The sequence below is a fragment of the Bacillus rossius genome, chromosome 13, assembly GCF_032445375.1.
Source record: "Bacillus rossius redtenbacheri isolate Brsri chromosome 13, Brsri_v3, whole genome shotgun sequence".
NCBI classification, from domain to species: domain Eukaryota; kingdom Metazoa; phylum Arthropoda; class Insecta; order Phasmatodea; family Bacillidae; genus Bacillus; species Bacillus rossius.
In genome coordinates, this window is record NC_086340.1 from 2,848,165 (window position 1) to 2,872,586 (window position 24,422).

The following is a 24,422-nucleotide window of genomic DNA, read 5'->3' on the forward strand; positions in this document are numbered from 1 at the left end:
TGCCATCTATGAATCTACAAATGAAATACCGTGATCGAAAGTGCGTAACGATATAAATCGATATGTATAACACAAATCGATTAGCAACGTGTTTCGAGCAATCGCCGTATAGATAATTTGAACCATATTAAGAATAACTAGATTGTTTTACCTTCAATTTGATGTATGATTTATTTGTTGTAAATAGTCAAAATTAACCTTTCAAAATAAAGACAATGTCTTTCATTTTTTTTATATAAAGCCGTAATTACGATAGCCCGTCGGTCACGAGACCTGCAACCAATCGGATGGTCCGAAAAATTCCATCTGTCAAGCTCTAGCTTTAGACGGAGGACGGTGGATTTTATATATATATATATATATATATATATATATATCCATGGTTTTGGACGCGGCAGTCAATTGTTACCTGAATACAGGCCTGTGGTGTTTGTACAGGTCGTCCAGATGTTTTTTGTAAAATAAACATTTCGGCTCTTAAACTCGTGTCGAAACAATTCAATCACGAATCTGAATTGTTCCAAGGGACATTCCAAAACAATACAGACCCAAAAAAAAAAAAAAAAAACACGACACAAATAGCAAAACAACATCAGTATAAATCTTCGAGAGAGAAAAAAAAAACGTGTATTGTTGGCAGCACTTATTTGACGTACGGATGAAGTCCAGTTGTAATTCTCTCGTCCGGATGCGTGGCGTACACGGACAAAAGTTTGACGGACGGGCTGTTTTAAATTCCGCGTCTTTACGTTATAATTCCATCCGCCCGCGACCGCCCGTCGACAGTTGGAGTTCGGCGAGGCGCGGAATCGTCCGAGCCACCTGATTGGCTGCACGTCGTGTCACGTGACTCCGGAGTTACGGAGCACCCGACGCGTGCTGTGTTTGTGGAGCACGGTGCTCTCCCCGCGCTACTTCCCACCAATTAGCGGCCCGCAGTATTTACAGATCGTAATTAATGGAGAGAGCTACGCGCCGAAAGACGCCAACTCGTGTTCCGCCGTTTTTTAGGTCGTAACATTATTTTTTGGTCGTTCCCTGTTGTTACCTTTGTTCAAGCCCCCCCCCCCCCCCCCCCGCCTACCCGGACACACATTCGGTTGCACTCTTGTTTTAAAACTGTGTTTTCAGAGTAATACTCTAGGCATAAAAATAACCCGTAAAAAATATCTAGAAAGAACTTAAGGGACTTGCATTACACCTTTATCTTAATTTCTCCTAAATATAATGTAACGGTCACCGCTCATATGCACTTGGTGAAGACTGCGCGCCAGTCCAGAGGAGACACCGCGCTAGAAGCACCAGCGAGCGTCGCGCTTATCATCCCGCCTCACCGACACAGATACGCCCCTTGACACATGCCATGTTGATTTTTTTTTTTCCCTTGAAGTCAAAAATTCGCCCCTTGGACGTTACAAGCGCGCGCTCTACCGAGCCTGCTGGGCGTTTTCAAGGGGAAAAATGGTAGTATAATGTTGTTACGAATGCAGGCAGGTTCGGGGCTGGCTGGCGGGCCCGCACGGCTACTGACGTCACGCACCGACCACTGACGTAAGGCATGCCACGCGCATCCTGGCCGAATTACCACCGCGCATCCTCCTTCCTCGGCTCCGTTATCTATCCCTGAGCGGCCTTGGGAATTCCGCGGGCCTGCCGCGCGGAGTGGCGCGAATGAGCAGCGCCTTTCTGGACTTTTCGGGCTTCGGGTCGGCTCGGGATGGCGCGACTGGTCACAACCGCTCTCGTCGGTTCGAGAAGGGCGCCGCTTCAGTTGCGCTAGTCCTGTAACGGGCTCCGCGACAGTTCCAGAGTTCCGAGAGCGAAGGGAAGTGCGACATCGGCGAAGAGGGTGAGAGAAAACCTACCCCCCCCCCTCCTTCCCAACCCAACCCTAGAGTGGCGCGACGCGGAGTTCTACTGTAACGTGAGAGTGCGGCGGCTGAGTGGCGCGAGTGTGTGGACAGGCGCGAGGTGAGGGGACTAACCACTGTGGAGCCTAGCTCCAGTGAGGAGTGCGAACTGCGGAACTTGACAGACATTTTGAGTGACTTGAGAATATTTTTTTTTTTTTTAAGTGCCAATGATTTGTGATCAGACATTTTAAGTACAATTATTTATGTAAAAATTAGTAATTAATAAGACTGTAATAAAAACAATTATTTATGTAAAAATTAGTAATTAATAAGACTGTAATAAAACTTAATTGGGCTATCGCTTACGTACCCAGTTCTCCCCACATAGGTCGTAACAATATTGCAATGCCAGGTTTCTTACGTATTTGCAATTGCCTTTTACTATGACTATTTTAGTTTACCAAATATATATTCCAGGGTAGTCGTACTACCATAAAGTTTCATTTGGCACACCAATGCGTCTGGTACCTATGTTCCCTAATATTTACGAAAGTGACTATACATGGGTTTGTGTTGCTACACGTGGGTGCGCCATCTTGTCGACTTCGGCACCGTGGGTTACAGCGACTTCCGTTCCGTTCATGAGATTCCGCCTGCCAAAGAGCCACGTACCGACAGCCAAGATGTTTACACATAAAAAAATTGGTTGTCTGTAAAGTCGGTTTACGGACGATAGTTTAACGTGACAACGTCATAACAAAACATTAATGAAATGATTGCATACTTTATGAATAAAATTGAATCATTTTTATTTTAATAATAAAAGAATAAATACTTGAAATTATACTAGTAATCAAATTTTTAAAATGAAAGAATAATTAGCATTTATTGCCGAAATTGTTGTTGTAATAAGCAATGAAAACCACATTAACTTTTCACTTCATTTTATGAACAGTCGAATGGAAGAGAGATAGATGCGGCGCAAGCGTACAATGAGCGTAACGGGACACAGCGTATCGAAACAATTTGCGTAACAGGACACAGCGTAACGGAATAATGTGCGTAACGGGACACAGCGTAACGGAATAATGTGCGTAACGGGACACAGCGTAACGGAACAATGTGCGTAAAGGGACACTTTTTCGTGCGTGCAGCCGGCGTTCATCGATTTATTAGACGTTGTCACGTCAAAAAGAAAAGGCGTAGATGTTGGAAAACTATCAGTAAAGAATACAACGTCCGTCGCTTGTCCCGAGGGCCGGGGAGGTCGCAGGCGGCGGGCTGCGTGTAAGCGCGCGGGGTAACGGGTCTCCGGACCAGCGCTTCGCTTCCGCCTGCCGCCGCCTCTCTCCCGCCCGTGTTACACGAGGCAGGGGCCGCGTCACACGCTGCGGCACAGACCAGCGAGGCTAGTGCCGTCTCCTCGTGGGCTGTCGGAACCGGGGAGGGGGGGGGGGGAGGGAGGCGCTACTCAAAACAGCCCCGATATGTAGAGACCGGAAAAAAATTCGCGAATTCAATTTCGCGATAGGCTATAATACAAATCGTTATACCTCAGTGCTGCCTCTGCTATTGGTTCACAACTCACCTGGATGACTCTGGGGCCAATGAGAAACACCCAACCAAAGCTTTATCGAATCACTGGCTGCTACATTGGGACGTCTCACCAGACAGCAAGCAGCCAATGAGTGGGTGGCATTTGACAGAGTGTACGTAGAACTATGGAGTTCATCCTACAGGTCATTCAACCCGCGAATTTTTCCGGTCCCTAATAATAATGTTAATGTAATGTTGAATGAAGAATTGTGTTTTGTGTAGAATGCTTTGGACATTTAGTAAATGAAAGATTTTTATTCTGAGAATCGTAGAAACTTGAAAATAAGAAAAATTAAAAAAAATTACCCTTGAGTGCTATTCTGCTGAATATCACTCCCACTTCTTATGTATAAAACAGTAAACATAGATAATGCAAGAATAATATTATAATAAACCGTCATAAATTAAATATTCCACAAGGAATTTTTGGAGTGGACATGTCCCCCCCCCCCCCCCCCCCCCCCCGGCAAGAGAGGCCCACGGTCACGTGATACTCCGCACACCAGAGGTTTCGCCCCGACTGCAGTATCGACAATATCGAGCCGCGAGGCCGGCGACTCTCGCCCGGGGTCGTAGCGGCTGGTCGTAGCGGGTCGTAGCTGGTCGTAGCAGCTTTCCCCGCGCTCGTCGGCCGTCAGGTTTCCTTTGCGAGGAAAGCGAAACTGTTCCACGCCGCCTGAGAGATACAACCCGAGATTCCCTCGAACCAATCAACCGTCAAGACGGCGCGGCGGGACTCTGACTGGGTCCAGCCTGGGGCAAGTGACATCCCAGTTCACCAAGCATTTATTGACGTGACAACGTCTAATAAATCGATGAACGCTGGCTGCGCGCACGAAAAAGTGTCCCGTTACGCACATTGTCCCGTTACGCTGTGTCCCGTTACGCTCATTGTACGCTTGCGCCGCATTTATCTCTCTTCCACTCGATTGGAACAACCATTGATATGACTTTCTCGAGGCACATTAAACTTGAAACACTCCCATTCTTTTCCTACTTTTCCTATCATCGTCCTATCCTGAACAGAATAACACAGATTGGAAGAAGTTAAATAGCAAACATGTATAAAAGTTATAGTTAAAATAATCTCTTCGTTAAAGTAATAAACATATTTGAATTAATGAGTGCAAATAAAAATAAATTTATCAATTAAATTGTAGATTTCATTTCACTCCTTTGTATCCATACAAAATAGTGATAATTCAATAAAAATGATTCAATTTTATTCATAAATGTATGCAATCATTTCATCAATGATTTGTTATGACGTTATCACGTTAAACTATCGTCCGTAAACCAACTTTACAGACAACCAATTTTTAAAATTTATTTATTGCCTTATTTTAAGTGGCGAAGTTCAGGCGTGCCGCCTTGGCTTAAACCTAACCTCATACATATTTACTAACTAGGTACAATCAAAGTAAACCTGATGTTATAGCCTACACATACCAAAAATTGTCACAAATACGTAGAGACAGAAAAAATTCGCGGATTCCTTTCGAGACAGGCTGGAATCCAAACTCGTTTAGCTTAATGCTGCAGCAGTGATTGGACCGCAATTTACCTGAAGGACTCTGAGCCAATGGCAAACACTCAACAAAAGAAGTATCGAATCACAAGAATCGCAGTAAACAGGTGTCCCGAGTCGGTAGCCAATGACCAGGTGATAGTTGCCCGAGTACATAGAGAATCGTGGAGTCTATCCTAGTGGTCATTGAAACCGCGAATTTTTCCAGTCCCTACAAATACGTTTAAATAAAAACTGAATTAACATATCAGTACAAAAAAGAAAATAACCAAAAAAATTAGCATATGCCATGTGTTCGAGGGATCGAAAAACATTCCTAGGTGGGGGTTTCTCAGGTCCACTCAATAAAACCCTAACACTGACTGACAGATAAAGCACAGTTTAGACCGGTGAATCCAGAAGCGTAAAATTTTGCTTAGGAGTTCCTTACATGACGTAGGTGAGCAATAAGAAAGGATTTTTTGAAATTATCACCCCATAAAGGGGTTAAATAGGGGGTGAAAGTTTGTATGGGGTATGTCATTTTTAAAAGTACGAAATATGGACATTGGTGTTTAGGTTTATGTTTATAAATAAAAGTCAGTTATATAATCGTTTTTGGTAATTCATTAAAAATGAGGATCAAATACTTTCCCATCTGCGGCATGTGGCTAGTATCTCAATAACTTTACAGTGTCATTTAGTTCATAGTAGACAAGGGTCTACTTAACCAAGTATGACTATCAATGTTATGAAATAATTTTTAACCTGTTTGAAAGAAAATATCACGAAAAATTAAAACCATTTTCAATTTACAGAACGATACCGTCAAAAGTATAATTTTGCTAACATAATGCGACAAATATTTAAAAGTGAGAAAGGAAAAAGGAACGAAAGGAAGTAGAGGAAGATGTCCCCCCCCCCCCCCTCCTTTATACCGTCACGGAAGGGCAAAATAACAATATTTCGCTACTTCGGCAGCATCGACGAACTCCTACTCCGCCAGTATCTAGAATAATCCAACCACCGGCATGGCGTTAGCAATTTGAAGCTCTAAAGGCAACGGAACATGAATCGCGAAGATAAAGGTTACATCGTGTACCATCGGTTGGGTAAGATCCGCCCATCCGTGGAGTGTATCTGCACGCAACGCTTCTGGGGATGTGTTATAAGATCAGATACAAAAAAAATCTCGAACGTTTTGTGAAATTAAAATATCTACAAAACATAGGTACGTTGGTAGTCTGACGTAAATAATTTCTAGCCATCCGTAATAACCAGTAATTGTTATGAAATCATTACTTTTTTACTTAGTACGAACTTAAACCTGTTCATGATGAAGAGATTGTTGAGAGGATCTAAAAATGACAAAAACCTATAAAAGGTAATTTCTTGGATGGATCCAAACCAGTATTAACTAGAAAATTTTTTTCTGTCGTTTAATAACTTAGAAGCTAAAAAATAAACGTGAGCAAGTACTTTAGTACTCGCCAGTGTTGTGTAACATCTCTCCTTGGTAACGAGCAAATTAGTGTGTTCAAGATGGAACACTACGTGAAAATTGAACGAAGTTCTACAACCCCCGCGAATTATCTTGTAGCTGTAGCAAAATTATTTTATTAAAATAATTGGGAGTAACACCTATGGTTTACCAATATTTTTGGATCGTGTTTAGACCCGCAATTATTTCAATGAAGGAAAAAAAAATCCAGTTAAACATAATCCATACGCTCTATGTAATGCACTTTAGAACTAAAGTCGTACAGCTGTTTTAACTTATATTTTTCGAGATAACCTGCAACTGATGTTTGTATGTCGAATTAAAACCCATCGTGTAGTATATAAGTGTATATATACACAGTTTCATTCTTACTTTCATGAAATACTCTCTAAAACAACGACACGTTTTTGAACACTAGGTAAAAAAACTATTAAGTAAAACTTCTGAAGAAAATAAAAAGCTTAGTGGGCGAAACTATCTCTTATAAACATACAACATTCTACAAATGCATACGAAAACGAATGACGCAAGCAGGGGTCTTCAAAAATAACGCGAAACGATAATGCACTGTCAATGCATGAATTAATTAATCAATTAAATATATAGGGCTTAACGTATCGTCAACAGCAAGGTCATTGGAGACGATGCGGAGGATGACGGAATAAAAATGAATAATTGAAGGAACGAATGGGCTAGGATGCGGGAATACCCAGAGAAAACCTCACCGACTCACGAAAACGTCCGCTGTGTTTCCCCTAGCGAGTAACGATGGTAGCGTGTGCATCGACCCTCGACTTAATGTGCTCATATAGTCGAGGACCAGTTGGCTCAGAAGCGTGTGATTGTGAAGCCGTTGTAACGACAGTGAACCGAAATCCTGCGTGTTAGGAGGAATTAGGGCGCGCTAACTTGAATTTTTGCATATTTTTTTTTTCTAATTTTGAACTATTCATCTTAATTTTTTGGCATGTCAAGACATAAATCATGTCTCCCAGACCTTCTACACCTTGTTGCAACCACGTGTTTACTAACAGGCTGAAGTCTGTAAGCGCCGCAAGTAAATAAATTATTATTTCACGGGGACGAGTACAATTGTCATGTTAATCGCACCAGTTCACAAATGTTGACTTCAACAAGCAGCTAAAGCTTAGTCTTATGGCTAGGGGCAGGTAGTTTTCGCGAATAAATCCTGAACGCCTATTAGACTGCAACAAGGTACACCCGCACCAGAGGTTTCTTCCCTGTGATTGGCGGCCGTCTGGCGAGAGAAGTCGTTGCCCTTTTTGACCGAGCCGCTCAGGTCGTGTTTGCTTCCGCACTAAATCACTGTGATTGGTGTTGTGACAATCGACCTGCGCCTGAAAAGAATTGCACCCAATCACGAAACACAGTGTTTTAAGGTTATCTTTAAAAGATTTGTGCAATGGGAGTGCATGAGTTGATGTAAGTTTTTGGACATACGCCATTGCTAAGAACTTGTTCTGTTGAAGAAAAACTAATAAATAAAATAAATAAATAAAAATACCCAAAAAAGACAAAAAACACACAAAATTAAGCAAACAATTGCTGTTGTCAACAAGGAATATTTTGTGGTGTTCATATCCTTGTTGACAACAGCAATTGTTTGCTTAATTTTGTGTGTTATTTGTCTTTTTTGGGTATTTTTATTTATTTATTTTATTTATTAGTTTTTCTTCAACAGCAAAAGATCTTAGCAATGGCGTATGTCCAAAAACTTACATCAAGTCACAGTGTTTTAACTTTCAGCTAGTCTCGGAATCTTTTCGCGAAATATGCAAGGCCCATACTTATGGCATGTCACGCCAAAAAAAAAATGTTAGCACGGAAGCTGTATTGGACGACGGTGAGGCCTAATGGTGTAAGCCCGCCGACGGCACTCACGTGGTGCACCAGCACCTGCACGCAGAGCTCGGCCAGGCGGCGCGGCGACACCCGGCGCTGACGGCGGCGCCACGACCTGGCGCCCGGGGTCGCGCACTCGCCGTCTTCCCCCGCGACGGGGCGCGGCCGGGCGTACAGCGGCTCTGCGGCCTCTGCCTCGCAGGACACCTGCCCCGCGTCGGAGCGCCGCCTCTGGGCCGCGCAGCAGTCCACGCCCAGCGAGGACACGTCCGTCTCCGACCACGAGGTCGCCCTGTTGCGCAGCCGCAGGAAGGGCTCCCGCCTCCCGCGGCCTTCCATCGCCGTCCAGTAGCGGGTCCAGAGGGGCCTCAAGCCCCCTCCAAAAGCATATCTGGGTCCACTATTGTTGTTTTTCAGTGTTTGCCTTGATAAAGAGCTTCCTAGCCTCAACTTGGGTCAAAGCCCCCTTTCCCGAAATCAAAAATCCTGGATCCGTCCACTGTCGCCGTTCTTGCGGGGGGCCCGCTCAGGCGTCGCGCGTGGCGGGGCTTCCACCACCTGCAGGTCCCTCGGTGTCTTCTTGTTCCGCGCTTCTCACACCCCCCTCTCTCTCTCTCTCTCTATCTCTCTCTCTCTTTCTCTGAACGCGTCTTCGAGTAAACCCCCGGGGATCCCTCTTGAGAGACTACTGTTCCGCCAAGAGCAGGCGGTCAAGCCGTGCCCGCGGCTTATCTCGAGCTATGGCTGCCTCTACAAGAACGCAGCTTCCTCGCCGCGACAGCCTTCCCCGGGAGCTGCAGCAGTCGCGAGTGACGCGGACAGACGCGGACATTCGGGGTCGGCGACCGGCGCGCGCGATTTCTCTCCGTCGACAAGCGGCCGGGGACTCGACAGCGCCGGCGATCGCTTCGGTACACACACGCGCGCACACGCGCGCACACGCGCAAGCGAGGTAGGTACTCCGCCGGGAGACAGTCCTTCTAGGCTGTTCCCCCTTCCGGCCGACTAGAGCAGACGCCGTCACTCGCTACACACAGACGCGCGACACACCCGCGGGGACTCGAACCGGCGACACTCCCCCCGCGCCAGACGCAGCGACCCGCCCCAGAACGCGGTCGGCCGCTCACTGAACTCGGTGGAGCGGCGAGAGACGGGAGACGGGAGACGGGAGACTCGAACGCACGAGCAGGAAGGGAGCGGTCGGGCTGGCGACGCCCCAGGGCAGGCGGTCGGTCGCCTTGGCCCGTCGCCGCCCGGCGCGCCCAGTCGTTACTGTTGTTGCCCGCGACGAGCATTCCAGCACACGCCTCGCCCGTCTGGAGTCTGCGTTCCTGCTTTCTGCGCCTCCATCCAACCTGTCGCACCTGTGCGTCCGGTGGCAGTCATCGAGGAGAAACTTCCGCATTTCAAGTTTCGTAAACTTACCATAAAAAAAAATTGGTCGTCTGTAAAGTCGGTTTACGGACGATAGTTTAACGTGACAACGTCATAACAAAACATTGATGAAATGATTGCATACTTTTATGGACAAAATTGAATCATTTTTTATTGAATTATCACTATTTTGTATGGATACAAAGAAGGAATGAATAGAATTTTACACTTTAATTGTTAAATTTGCTTTTATTTGCACTCGTTAATTCAAATATGTTTATTACTTTAACGAACAGATTATTTTAACTATAACTTTTATACATGTTTGCTATTTAACTTCTTCCAATCTGTGTTATTCTTTTAAGGATAGGACGATGATAGGAAAAGTAGGAAACGAATGGGAGTGTTTCAAGTTTAATGTGCCTCGAAAAAGTCAAATCGATGGTTGTTCCAATCGAGTGGAAGAGAGATAGATGCGGCGCAAGCGTACAATGAGCGTAACGGGACAATGTGCGTAACGGGACAATGAGTCATCCATTTTCTTGCGTGCAGCCGGCGTTCATCGATTTATTAGACGTTGTCACGTCAAAAACTGACAACATACACTTTAATTGCGCGACACAAGTTTATTCTTATTCCCATGATTGTTGGAATAGTTTTTAATAGACTGGATTTATTTCTTAATGAACTGCAGATATTGAACTGTAGAACCACCACATCTTAATCGGTCAACTCACCATCACACAGACGAGACCCAACCCAGATCAGGAAGGAAACTTTACAGATATGAAACACACGCACCAGCGGTTTCTTCCTTGTGATTGGCGGCTGACTGCGAGAGAAGTCGTTGCCTTACTCGACCGGGCCACTCAGGACGCGTTTACTTCCGCACTGAGTCACTGCGATTGGTGTTGTTACAATCGATATGTACCTGGGAGAAACTCACCCCATCACGAAACACAGATGATGCTATAGTGTTTTAACTGTCATCTAGTCTCTAAATCTTTTCGCGAAATCTGCATGCCCCTACCTATTAGCCTTTATACAGCTACGATTTGTTTTGCTAACCAGTTGGCTTCAACTTCAGAACAGACATCCACTCCATCCATGGATAGATTGTAACCAGTGTGAATAGTAGATTTGACGTGAGAGTTTCGACAGTGAAGAAGACTGGCAGTGAGCAGGAGCGCAGAATACAAGGACGCGCAGAGGCGGAACTAGCCAGCGATTACGGCGCCAACACAACGGACCAATCAGCGCCGAAGGGGCACACTTGCCAGAACCGACCACCGACCAATGCGAGAGCTGCCACGGAGTGGCGCACGCTGTTGGCAATTACTGTAAATTTACGGACTTTCCAACGAATAATTAACCTCAAATGAACGAACAGTTATTAGTGGTTTCAAATAACTGAATCTCCTTAGAGACTACGGGACGATAGAATTGTATCCCCTTGGAAAGGGTACCTTTCATACTTTCGGTGGCGGTAGTGCAGCTGAGTAGAAACTGGAAAGATACCCTTTCAGATTTATTTAAATGTTTTCGTTTTAATGCAAATATGCACTGGAAAGGTATCACATGATTTCATAGCATTTTTAATGTAGCTATACTAACCCAACCAACCGTCCACAATATTTTAAAGTTTTTTTTTTATATTGCTTATGATCCTAACCTATGAATCGTTACTTACGACATGATTCAAAACTACTTCAAATGAAATGTAAAAAAAAAAAAAAATACTTTCTTAATTCTTGAAGTTATGACTTTGATTGGACTATGAAAAAGCAAAATTCTGAAAGGTACCCTTTCCGAGGGGATACCTTTCCAGTGCATATTTGCATTAAAACAGAAACATTTTAAGAAATCGGAAAGGGCACCTTTCCAGTTTCTACCCAGCTACACTACCGCCACCAAAATTATGAAACGTACCCTTTCCAAGGGGATACAAATCAGCATCCCCCGCCCCCCCCCCCCCCCCCCCCGGCGAAACTGCGCCATATTTTGATTTCAGTATGGTATGTTTAGTTCCAAACATAGATAAACTATCACGTGGAAAAAAAAGAGTGTACTTAACAAGTTTTCGAATTTTTGATAATATACCAAGAATATTATTTTGGATTCGTGTTCAAAGAAAGAGATCTCGGTGTCCGGAGATAAACGATGATAGCCGTAAATTCACGAAGATCGCTGGATTCATTTGTAACCAGAGTTCTTCGTGGGCCCAGAATTATTGCTCAATGAAGCAACCCCAAGCAGTCATCTAACAGGGTTTCTCATCATCGCCAGTAGCGGACCTAGGGGCCAAGCACCGGAACTTGGCATCGAACCCCAGAGGCCCGCATAGGAGTCCCAGGCCGCCAGATGCGACCCCTAACCTCCTGACTTGGTTACGTGAAAGTTTCGTTTCGGCGTTTTTTTTGTACACGGTGTTTCTGAGAATATTGCTGCGAAGCAGTGGGGGGATTGCAAGTGGCCAATGAAATTAAATTAAATTTCGTGGGATGAATTACTTTTTACTTTAAAATCGTAGTGTTATCCAGCCCTCCCTTTAAATGTAAAAGGAGGGTTGGAGGGGGGGGGGGGTGAATTTAGTTCTTCGATGAATTGAAGGGGGTAGGTAATTGCTGACGGTGTAGCCAGTGAAACGCAGCGGCCGCTATGCGGTCACTGGTTGCGTGACGTGACGGGATGTTGCGGGCAGCAGTTGGCAGCAGCGGGCAGCAGGTTGCAGCAGTTGGCAACGGTGCCTGCAATCACGGGAGCCGGCGGAGCGCGAGCTAGCTGCACGCACGCGATTCGGGCGCGGGCTTGCAGACCTGCCCTCCGCCGCGGCGTGTCCCGCGGTGGCCCCGCGAACCAACGGCGCTAGTAGTAGTTCAACCCATCAGTAACACTGTGTTCAATGGGAGCTTCGTATCAAATATTATATTATTCCTTAATCCGTCTCCATTTTTGAAATTTTTTGACGTGACAACATCTAATAAATCGATGAACGCCGGCTGCACGCACGAAAAAGTGTCCCGTTACGCACATTGTCCCGTAACGCACAATGTCCCGTTACGCTCATCGTACGCTTGCGCCGCATCGATCTCTCTTCCACTCGATTGGAACAACCATCGATTTGACTTTTTCGAGGCACATTAAACTTAAAACACTCCCATTCGTTTCCTACTTTTCCTATCATCGTCCTATCCTGAACAGAATAACACAGATTGGAAGAAGTTAAATAGCAAACATGTATAAAAGTTATAGTTAAAATAATCTCTTCGTTAAAGTAATAAACATGTTTGAATTAGAGAGTGCAAATAAAAGTAAATTTATCAATTAAATTGTAGATTTCATTTCACTCCTTCTTTGTATCTATGCAAAATAGTGATAATTCAATAAAAATATTCAATTATTCATAAAAGTATGCAATCAATTCATCAATGTTTTGTTATGACGTTTTCACGTTAAACTATCGTCCGTAAACCGACTTTACAGACAACCATTTTTTTTTTAAATATTTTTTTTCCAAATTACTATTTCTTTGGATTTCATAATTCTTTTGGGTGCTTGGTTAATGCCTAAAAATTAATACATCGCAAATTTGAAAGTACGCGAAAAATACCAGTTTTTAAGTGTTTGAAGATATGTATGTACCTATCTTTCAATTCAGTTCATCTGCCCTTCATTTTATTTTGTGTTCTAACACTGCAGCATTCAAGTAAATACCTATAGTGAAAATGACTCCGGCAGTTTAGCGCCCGGAGCTCAAGTCCCGTCTCCCACTCCCCCCTGAAGTTAAGGTGCGATGCCTACGCAGCGTCTGACGCAGCACGTCTGACGCAGCACGTCTGACGCAGCTATAGTGAGTCGGACGCAGCACGGCTGACCCATGAATAGCGACTCCTACAAGAGCGCCAGACGCTGTCCGGTTTTTGGCACTTAGAATATGAGAGAGCTCATCGCGTTTGTTGCTTTTATTTAACGTTTAGGAGATGTTGAAGATAAAGAAATGCTACTGCAACTGTGTGAGGGGGAATGCTGAAGGAAAAAAAAACACTGGTTTTCAACATAAGGACTGTGTGAAGGCTGTTTTAAACATCTAATCAATGGAATATTGTTAGAGACCGGAAAAATTCGCTGGTTCATTGACCTTCAGGATAGACTCCAATATCCTCTGCACACTCGGGCAAATGCCAACTGTTCATTGGCTGCTGACTTGTGAGTCGTCTCGACTGGGTGGTCTGTGATTCGACACTTCTATGAGTTAGGGTCTCTAATTGGCCCTCTGTCCTCCAGATTAACAGTGGAACCAATGGCAGAAGCAGCACTGAGGTAAAATTATTTGAATTTTAGCATAACACGAAATGAATCCGCGAATTTTTCAGGTCTCTAAGTATTGTTAAAAAAAATGGCAAGGCGACCGCGATGGAGAGTCGCGAGTGAGCAGGGGAGAGGAGGGGAGGGGAGGGGAGTGCAGAGGCACGTACCTTGCCGGCGATGACTGCCTGCACGGTGAGCACGTGCGCCGCCCTGTGGAACTCCAGCACTTCCCCGGGCAGCACGTGGCCCACCCCGGGGTCGAACCACACCAGCTCCCCCTGCGACAAGCGACACACCCGTCACTCTAGTCACACTAGTCACTTCCATCACTCTCGTCACACTTGTCACTCTCGACACACTTGTCACTCTCGTCACACTTGTCACTCTCGTCACACTTGTCACTCTCGTCACACTCGTCACACTTGTCACTCTCGTCACACTCGTCACACTTGTCACACTCGTCACACTTGTCACTCTCGTCACACTTGTCACTCTCGTCACACTTGTCACTCTCGTCACACCCGTCACTCGTCAAACTCGTCACTAGTCACTCTCGTCACACTTGTCACTCGTCACTCTCATCGCTCTGACTCCAAACAAGCCGCTGCTCTTCGGGGCTGATCACAATCTAAACAGCTGCTCGACCCCTGGGCTCTGCCCTGACGACGGCGACCGCAATGTCGGCCGAAACGCCTCGGACGCGGCTAGCACCGGACGACCGCCGCTGTTCAGGTAGCACACGGACACAGCGCAGTCAGACCAGGCCACGATGATAACAAGTGCTCCCTTCACCTGTGCGCGGTATATTTGTTTTTCTAAATAGAACAAATATTTAAGATATTTGTAAACTTGTATACATTAACATGAAAACAACTGCATCACTGCAAAACAGTGTTCGCAGTAATAATGGGTTCGGATTCACACCCGGGCATTTATGCTTTACTGTTGTCCCAATGCCTCCAATAGTTTTAAGTTATTTGTAAAACCGTTCCCTGAGTAGCTTTCCAGTACTAACGGTGCAAATAATAAGCAATGTACAACCAAAATTAAATACAATTATAGAATAATTGATTAGGTCTTCTATGGTTTTACAAAAATTAAGCTTGAATGAAACATCAATTAAAATATTAAATTACGCGCCAATTTCCGTAATAAAAAAACTCGGCATTATCTCGAGAAAAAAAAACGTTATTTCATGTGTGCAAAAGTTGCGGTGTATTTCTTGTAGTGTTACACAAACTATTCCTTGGCAACTGATGGTTTCCAAAGGAATCTTTCTGTAAAAGTGCGCGTGTTTTCTGTGTCGATCCGCAGACAAAAGAGCAGCGGTCGTCACTGCTGGCTGGGGGAAGCCTTATTTTCACAGACGAGAGAGCCAAAACCCGAAGTTCCCCAAAGTTCGTGTTTTTTATTCCGTATCTTTAATGTAGCTATCCTAACCAAATCAACCGTCCACAATGTTTTAAAGTATTTATCATGTAGCTAACCTAACCTAATTGACCATTAGTATCCTTTTATCAACACCGCCATATTTATTTCTCTCTCGTCTGTGAAAAGAAGGCTTCCCAGCAGGGGCAGTGGCGAGAGAAGCGCAACGTCCGTCATGTTTCCCTGGGGCGACCTCGCCTGTGATAGGCTGGATTGGGGGGGGGATGGGGGGGAGGGGTTTGACTGACCACTGGACCATGGCAGGTCGTCCTCGTGGTGATGTGACGCAGTAGACATCAAGGCTACTGTCAGGCTCGCCAAAAGACCTCGGGCACACCCGAAGATTTTTAACTTCGTGTAACTTGGATGCCCGAACAGTTCCGAAGGTTTACCGAAGCATGCCGCTCGCTATTACATTACATATCTACATTTCAATTTGTAATTCCCCAACTACCAACCGTCCATTCTTTTAAAATGATTTTCAATGCACCTACCGTAACCTAACTAACCACCCACAATATTATAAATATATTTTTAATGTAGCTAACCTAACCTAACCTAACTGACTATTCTCACGATATAACAGATTTGTAAAAAATTTACACATAACCTAACCATGCGTTAAGATGGAAAACTAATAACAAATTGAAATTTTTATTCATTAATTTTTTACTTTTAGAAAAAAGTGGCTTTCCTTCAGAATTACCAATGTTACAACCAATCAACATAAAACTCACAACCAAAATAATACAGCACGTACGCTATTAAGGGAATTTAAGACTCAAATCCTCGATTTTTTGAATGTTAGGTAAACAGATTTCAAGGTCCCTTGTCACTAATGCAGTGTGCTGTTTGAAAACACATAGAATCTTCACAGGGTTTCACCCCTAGTTTTTCTTTGTTATCCCGGCTCTTGGGCATACGCCCCTTCCGTCCAGGGGCCCCCACGGGCGTGGAGACGGATAAGACGTATACATGAAACAGGAGAGGTGTTAGTGATCCGCCTATTCCCAGAGGCTGACGCGGGGTCGTTACCACAACGCCGAAATACCATAACGCCGAATGTCAAAATTGACCACAACGCCGACAGTTAGAAAACTGATTTGTACCACAACGCCGAAATAAAAATTGAATGAATTTGTGTGTGTTTCTTAAATGTACCTTAACGCCGAAATACCACAATCAAATCTAACCTTACCTAACCTAACCTAGCGTTATATAACCTAACCTAACATAACCTAGCCTATCCTAGCCTAGCCTAACCTAACCTAGTCTAACCTAACCTAGTCTAACCTAACCTAGTCTAACCTAACCTAGCCTAACCTAACCTAGTCTAACCTAACCTAGCCTAACCTAGTCTAACCTAACCTAGTCTAACCTAACCTAGTCTAACCTAACGTTTGTGGCAGTCCTGCAATTACATTTTTCGGCGTTAGTGTATTTCGGCGTTGTGGTATTTCGGCGTTGTGGTGCGTCCCCGGCTGCTGGTGAGGCTACCCATCCCAGCACAACAGGGATGCACTACAAACAGTCCCAGTCACACGAGGGGCAGTACCAGTGATATGTAGGTTCCCCGCCGCGCAGTGGCTGTGGGCGTCTCCGACTGTAGCCTGGAAGCACGGCTACACTAATTAGATCCATTAATTGCGATCTATTTACCCGCCGGCCCGGAAACAGGCGGCAGCCGACCTGCAGGTCTGCCCCAGGAAGCCGTTGTCGTAACACAGGCGCAACCTCTGCTGGTGTGTCCCCGTGCAAATCATCGCACGGCGATCTTATTCTTTAATTATCACCTCATGTTATTAAAAAAAGGGGGGGCGGGATGTCTGTAAAGTCGGTTTACGGACGATAATTTTACGTGATAACGTCATAAGAAAACATTGATGAAAAATAGCATACTTTTTTATTTTTCAAATATTATTTACAGTTTTTTTTTGCAAATTTAATTTAAATAATTTGTTTGAATATAATAACGAACAATTTGTTTAAAAACCCGCCTTAACCTGTTTGATATATTATAGAAGATTTTCTCGCACGGTGGTTTGGCCGGTTCTCGCACGCTCGGCTCAGGTGGAACGTGACAATTTTTCGTGCGTGCAGCCGGCGTTCATCGATTTATGAGACGTTATCACGTCAAAAATTATCATCAATCGTGGAATAGTTGACTATTTTGATACAATTTCTTGGACATACGCCACTGCAGTTTTTAGCTGTGTTTTACGGTAGTGGTGAAATTCTAATATTTAAATTAAAAGCTACGAACTGGGTTTTGCTGGTGTTTTACGGGCCTATTTGCTGTTAATGGGACACTTTACAGTTAGTCCATTGGGGATGACACAGTTGCTGCGACATTTGCAGAGGAAAGTCAAGTATTAGACCACTGACATTAAAGGATCATTTTCTTTTCCAGTTTCCTAATTGAGTTATTAATGTGTACCGTGGCCCATACTTGGCATTGTACGTTTTTTTAAGTGATTCATGTAATGGCGTATGTCCAAGACATTGTGTTAAATCAAAATTTCCTCTTTACATGCATCGTTTAAAGAACGTAAAAAAATAAAATAACTAGCAGAAGTACCCGTCGTTGCACGGGCTAAACACACAATATAAGCCATACCACTGCCGAGTCTCATATCTGTACGACATAACACTTGAAAAAAAATATTAAATTTTGATTTAGAAGTCCCACTGCCTGCACCATCTCGGCGCATCAAGGCTACGCATCAGCAAACACGGGACGCCAATCTTCAGCTTCATTGTGTGGGAAGGCAGGTAACCCCTAGGCAAGAAGACGTGACGGATGCACCAGACGATAGCGCCTAACTATTTGAAGGCAACGCCATCTATTGACGAAGTTCTAAACTAAACTGTTATTAGCAGCTTCACTAAGCGGGTGGGTTTCGCCAAGGAGAAGGGTAGGAAGTTGCCAGACCTTACTGTATGGCCGTGTGGCGGACATGGCGTAATGAGCCAAACTCACTGTATGTTTGCATATGTCCTATACCTCTTACGAATTTATAGAGACCGGAAAAATTTGTGAATTCATTTCGCCATAGGCTAAAATACAAATCGTTATACCTCAGTGCTGCCTCCGCTATTGGTTCACAACTCACCTGGATGACTCTGGGCCAATGAGAAACACCCGACCAAAGCTTTATCGAATCACAGGCTGCTACGCTGGAACGTCTCACAAGACAGCAGCCAATGAGTGGGTGACATTTGACCTAGTGTACGTAGAACTATGGAGTTCATCCTACAGGTCACTGTACCCGCGAATTTTTCCTGTCCCCCTTAGGGTTGGAATTTCATAATTACGTATATGTAATCCATGTCACTCTCCGGCACATTATATATATACACACACACACAAAATCATCTCGATCCGTTACAGACAAGCCCACTCTCGCATTTGTAGAGACATGCAAAATTCGCGGATTCATTTCACGATAGGCTAGCATCAAAACAACTATACCTTCGTACCGCTTCTGCGATGGCACACATTTTATCCGGGGAACTGTGAGCCAATGGGAAACACTAAACCAAGAGTGTGCCGAATTACGGACAGCCTAGTTGAGACGTCTCACGCGTCAGTAGCCAACGGACAGGTGTCATTATTTTAGCGAGTATTTAAAGGACTGTGGAGTCCATCCTAAAGTTAAATGAATCCGCGAATTTTGCAGGTCTCTACGCATTTGTAATATTAGCAGGGACCGGAAAAAATTCGTGGGTTCAATGAACTGCAGGATGAACTCCATAGTTCCACGCACACTCGGTCAAATTCCACCCCACTCATTGGCTGCTGTCTTGTGAGACGTTCCAGCGTATTAGCAGCCTGTGATTCGATAAAGCTTTGGTTTAGGTGTTTCTCAATTGGCCCAGAGTCATCCAGGTGAGTTGTGAGCCGATAGCAGAGGCAGCGCTGAGGTATAACGATTTGTATTTTTAGCCTATCGCGAAATGAATCCGCGAAGTTTTCCGGTCTCTAAACATCAGTAGTAGCTTTGAATATATATACTGTATAGAAGTCGCCAGCCCAGGTTAAAATTTCTAATACTGTTTGAGGTAGTTGGTTAATTCACCGCCGCAATCGCCACCACCTCTAGGGCATCGACTTGTAGTGGTCCCTAGCGGACAAGTGTCGAACTCTTCAAACACCCCTTCCCCCTCCTGCTGAACAACCTCGAGCTGCAGTGAATGATAGGTGGGGGGGTGCGGGGAATGACAGCGGGCGACATTGCTGCGCTTTAACGTGTAAATAACAACTAAGACGATGCAGGGCGTTACGGCAGCGCACTGCAGCCGGTGAAGTTCCCAAGCTGCTCTCATACGCTTCTGAAAAACGTAGAGTAAATCCTATCCACTCGCGACTTCTATACAGTATATATATATTCAAAGGTAGTAGGTAGGGATGGCCTGGACCGTGACTGCCGGCTGGGACCCACGCCCAGGGGCCGCACAATGGCCGCCGCTCGGGCGGAACCACCAGCAGGACAATGGAGCGACGCCATGGACGGACACACACGAGCAGTGAGAGAACACCAACACCGCAGGGGCCGCTGTACCCCGAGACTCTGTCTGGACTCTCACTGATCCGTCGGCAAGCCGAGCCACTCGCAGTCATCCGCGCGTCCGTCAAATACCCTTTTCAATTTTCATTTCACTGCTGCCAACAGACCACAAAAAAATTTAATTACTGGTGAAAATATTATTTTGTATATATATATTGACGATCAAGAAAGTTAAGCACTTATTGTAATAATTCAATTCAATTTTCTTTTTCGCTCTGATATTAAGCCTATTTAAATATTTTCAGCTGTCAAAAGTATGTTCAAACGTATGTTAATTAATTACATTTTATGGAAGCAGCTAAAACGAATAAATCTACTTTTAAAACCTTATGTACGACAGTAAACATTTCGGAGGTTATTTCCAGGGGCGTAGGAACCGCGGGTGGGGGGGGGGACGTGTCCCCCTGAACTTTTTGGGTGGAGGGGACTGTCCCCCCAACTTTCTAGACAGTGATATTTTTATTTTATAATATTATTCTCCCCAACTTTATTTGTAATTTCCTCACTCATCAAATTTTATCTTAAGGAAACAATAATAATTTTAACATCGATGTATCCAATGGTTAGATACAAAACAACTGCTCAAAAAGCGCTATTTTGCACTTTTAAAATCAAAATTTTTCCGGTGGAGGACTCCCCGGACCCCCCCCCCCCCCCCCCGTCTTAGTAAGAGGGGAATGGGTTTACATGACATCAAAATCATTATTTGTCCCCCCCCCCCCCCCCCAACTTATGAACACAGCTACGCCAATGGTTATTTCAAACCGTCGGTCCGTCGAAAGTTAAAGCTCGGTATAAGGCAAGGTTCTGACGGACCTGATTGGCTCGCGAGCAGGTCACCTGGCGGGGCGGAGCGGGGGCGGCAGCGGGGGCCACGAGGCCCAGCAGCTGGAAGGCCGGCGGCGGGCCGGGGCCGGGCGAGGCCCGGGCGCGCCGCCCCCTGCAGCCGGCGCACAGCCCCGGGGACGGCGCGGCCACGCGGTAGCGGCGGCGGGACGGCCTCCAGGAGACGGCGCGCGAGCCCCGCACGCGGTGCCGCACGGGCTGCTGGGGGCGGTCGCAAGGGCGAGGCAGCCTCAGGCCCAGCAGCCGCGCCGTCAGCCGCGCGCCCCGCGGCGGCGCCCACTCGTACACCCGCCTCAGCCGCACCATCTCTCCATGGCCACTGCTTGCTGCCTGCTGCCGCTGCCGCCGCTAATTGTCTCCCTCCCCCGGCCGTGCCAATGGGAGCGGCGCGTGCTCACTGTTCCGTGCGCCGGCCTCGCCTCGGCCATATCGTACACCGCCCTCAACTATGGCACACCATCCTCGGGTATGGCATACCGCCCTCGGGTATGGTACACTGTCCTCAGTTATGGCACACTGCCCTCGGGTATGGCATACCGCCCTCGGGTATGATACACTGTCCTCAGTTATGGCACACTGTCCTCGGGTATCGTACACTGCCCTCAGATGTGGTACACTGTCCTCGGGTATCGTACACTGCCCTCAACTATGATAAACCGCCCTCAGCTGTGGCAAAATCCCTCACGTATGGTACCGAAACGAACAAAATAACTATGTGATCATTTACAATATGATTATTTACAATTATCCTTTTAGTAAAAGTCATAATTTATTACTCCTGTATCAGAAGTATTTTATATAAAGTATTATATATAAGTATTATATATAAGTATTATAAAAGTATTATATATAAGTAATTTATTGTGGTCAATTTTGACATTCGGCGTTATGGTATTTCGGCGTTGTGGTAACGACCCCTGTAATACCATGTGCGCTACGAACATGACAACGCCTTACGCCACAATTCTGAAAGATAGGAATTGTGTTACCCCGAGTGCTTCACGCTATGATCGAAGGCCTGGCTTATAGCTGCGTGTCGGGAGGGGGAGGGGGGACCCCGGATCGTTCGTCGACTATGAATCAGCGACCCGCGCACGACTGCCACGTGCTATCACACCGCTGCGCATTTGTCATGAAGCGCGCGTGCAACTGTACATTCATGGGCCGGTCGAGTGGTGGGGGGTTGAACTGTATAAGTGGAATAAAGGTGGGTTTACGATTGAAAATTAAGAATTAAGAATTAAGACTTAGTCGTGTACTTACCATATGACTCTATGTAAACTAGTGGAATGGTTTATGATTGTCGTGTGTGAATTTTGACGGGTCGTGTGCGAACCATATGATGACTTAAGACTTAACAGAAATGGTTATATTTTATATTTTTCGTTAAGACTTAAGGGAAGTGACCAATCACAACAAACCGGAACCTTTCAGCCGGAAGTTTATGTCTTGGTATTGGACCGAGCGAGGCAGTATTTTTGGTTAGAATTCGTATATTTGTAATTAAGAATTTATTTATACATGAGTGAACATTCTTATGCAACAGAATTGGATAGTTATCCCATTTTTTAATAACCTATTTCAAACCTGCTTCTCCATTTCGAACAATGGCCAACCATGTGTTTTGTGATGTGATTGGTTGGAATTAACGACTTCTATGTCAATCATAAACTGGAAAATGTAGTTTTACTTAATCGTGTGGTCGATGTTAAGTTATAATTCTTATGGAAATCATTCGTAAACCCAGCTTAAGGCCACTAAAAAAAATATAATAATAATAATCTGTGCGGTTGAGAAATGCCAAAATCAAAAATGAAGTCTTAAATATGAGGGGAAAAAAACATAGAATATTCTTAAAAATAACAACATAACTAAAAATAATAATATTTACGTATTTTTTTTTTACGAATTTTCTTAGTTCGGGATTTATGTAAGTAATGGTGTATTAACGGAGTGGCGCATTGATTATGATGGCAACAAATTAAACTTAGAATTTTTTTTTGTCAATGTTGAATTATTTTGTTAGCAAAGAAATAAAAATGGCAGCAAAACAAATTATTTGTGTGTGCTTTACGTTTGCTCGTTTTTTTTGTTTTTTTTTATAGAAACAGAGGATATGATTTTCAGCGTTCAAACTTTGCGTCTATGCAGTTTTTGATATTTGAAACAAAATATTAAGTATTTTAACATAGTGTTTTGGTTGTACCTTATTTTAAAAAAAATTATCTTAAACGTAATACGGGTAATATTCCCAGCAACCAACGTACACAAAAAAAAGTTGCCAATATTTACATTCGAAATGTTAATGACTTTCAGGTAGTTAGGATGCCTCTAAATCCCGCAAAGTTCTCGGATTTCCAAAGAAAATAAGAGCGTTAGTTATAGCACTGAGTTGGCACCAGTGGCGGATCCAGAGGTTCACCTCGGAGGGGGCACTCTAGGATTTCAGAGTAGCCGGAGAACAAAATGTCTTAAAATTACTAAATTTGTATTTAATTTACTCACACTACACGTAACATCCAACCACCATATTTTATGATTCTACAAGAAATTCATTAATTATATTAAAATATTTTATTGGTTTCAGGAACAATCATTTTTGTCGGCAATATTAATGTAGCAGACAACTGGTTTTTTTGGGAAGGGGGGGGGGGGGGGGGAAATTGCTCCTGGTGCCTCCCCCTTGGATCCGCCACTGGTTGGCACACTATCTTCCTCGCTTTGTGGCTGTGTTCCAAATAATCCCCGCACTCGCACTTGCACTCGTGCTCATACTCACACCCACAATTCCTTGCGTGCAAAGTGCATGCTCCATGCGTGCTCGCCATTTGGAACACAACCATACTCCAAAGTAAACACACCCATGTGTATGAGGTTTCCTACAACAATGTGCAATGCTAACAGCTTCATTAAGACATGTACGTTGGTTTATCCATCATCTAAATGCATGTATGTATATGTTTATGTTTCATCGTGTTAAAATTAACTATCCTAACCTGTACCTCCGGGTCAATTTCTGTGCTATTACCGGTATCGTACTTGTTAATCTTTGTTGCATATTTGTTCCACGTCTTACAGATCACATGAAGACATCGCGTGTTGTTTAATTACGAACAGGTACTTACAATGAAACGTGCATTGTTCATTTGCCATTGTTTTAGATCAATAGTCCAGACGTAAACGTAAACAATCAATGGTTACGAGAGTAGGCAACGAGCATGCATTCAAACGCACTCGATATGCGCACTCGTTCTCGTGCTCGCACTCGACTATATGGAACAACACTCTCGTGACGTCTCTTCCGAGAGCGAGTACGTGAGCACGCATTTCTACCTATTTGGAACACAGCCTGTGAGTACATGGACGATGGACCTCACCTTCTCCATCTTGGAAAGACTTGCGCGCGCCAAGTCCCGCCGCTAGGCCACCGGCTCAGCTGCTGCTCTCCGCAGACTGCCGCGACATCTGTGGAGCAGACAAGCAAGCTTAGCGCGCCCACTGCGCCTGCAGGATGTGCGAGCAGCAACCCGCCTTGCACGCCTGAGTTCCTCCTGCATAAGCACCAGGCACTCGCACAA

At 44.7% G+C, this 24,422-nt stretch overlaps 1 protein-coding gene across 1 annotated transcript in view; it reads right to left on the reverse strand.

Moving 5' to 3' along the window:
• The window catches only part of LOC134538581 (unconventional myosin-XV), a 205,305-nt gene that overhangs the window by 163,238 nt on the left and 17,645 nt on the right, over window positions 1-24,422 (reverse strand). Inside the window, exons 2-3 of the mRNA XM_063380005.1 lie at window positions 24,222-24,309; window positions 14,170-14,280 (exon numbers count right to left, since the gene is read on the reverse strand). Of these exons, the coding sequence (XP_063236075.1) occupies window positions 14,170-14,280; window positions 24,222-24,230 (120 nt within the window). The 5' untranslated portion in view covers window positions 24,231-24,309. The remainder of the gene's footprint in view (window positions 1-14,169; window positions 14,281-24,221; window positions 24,310-24,422) is intronic.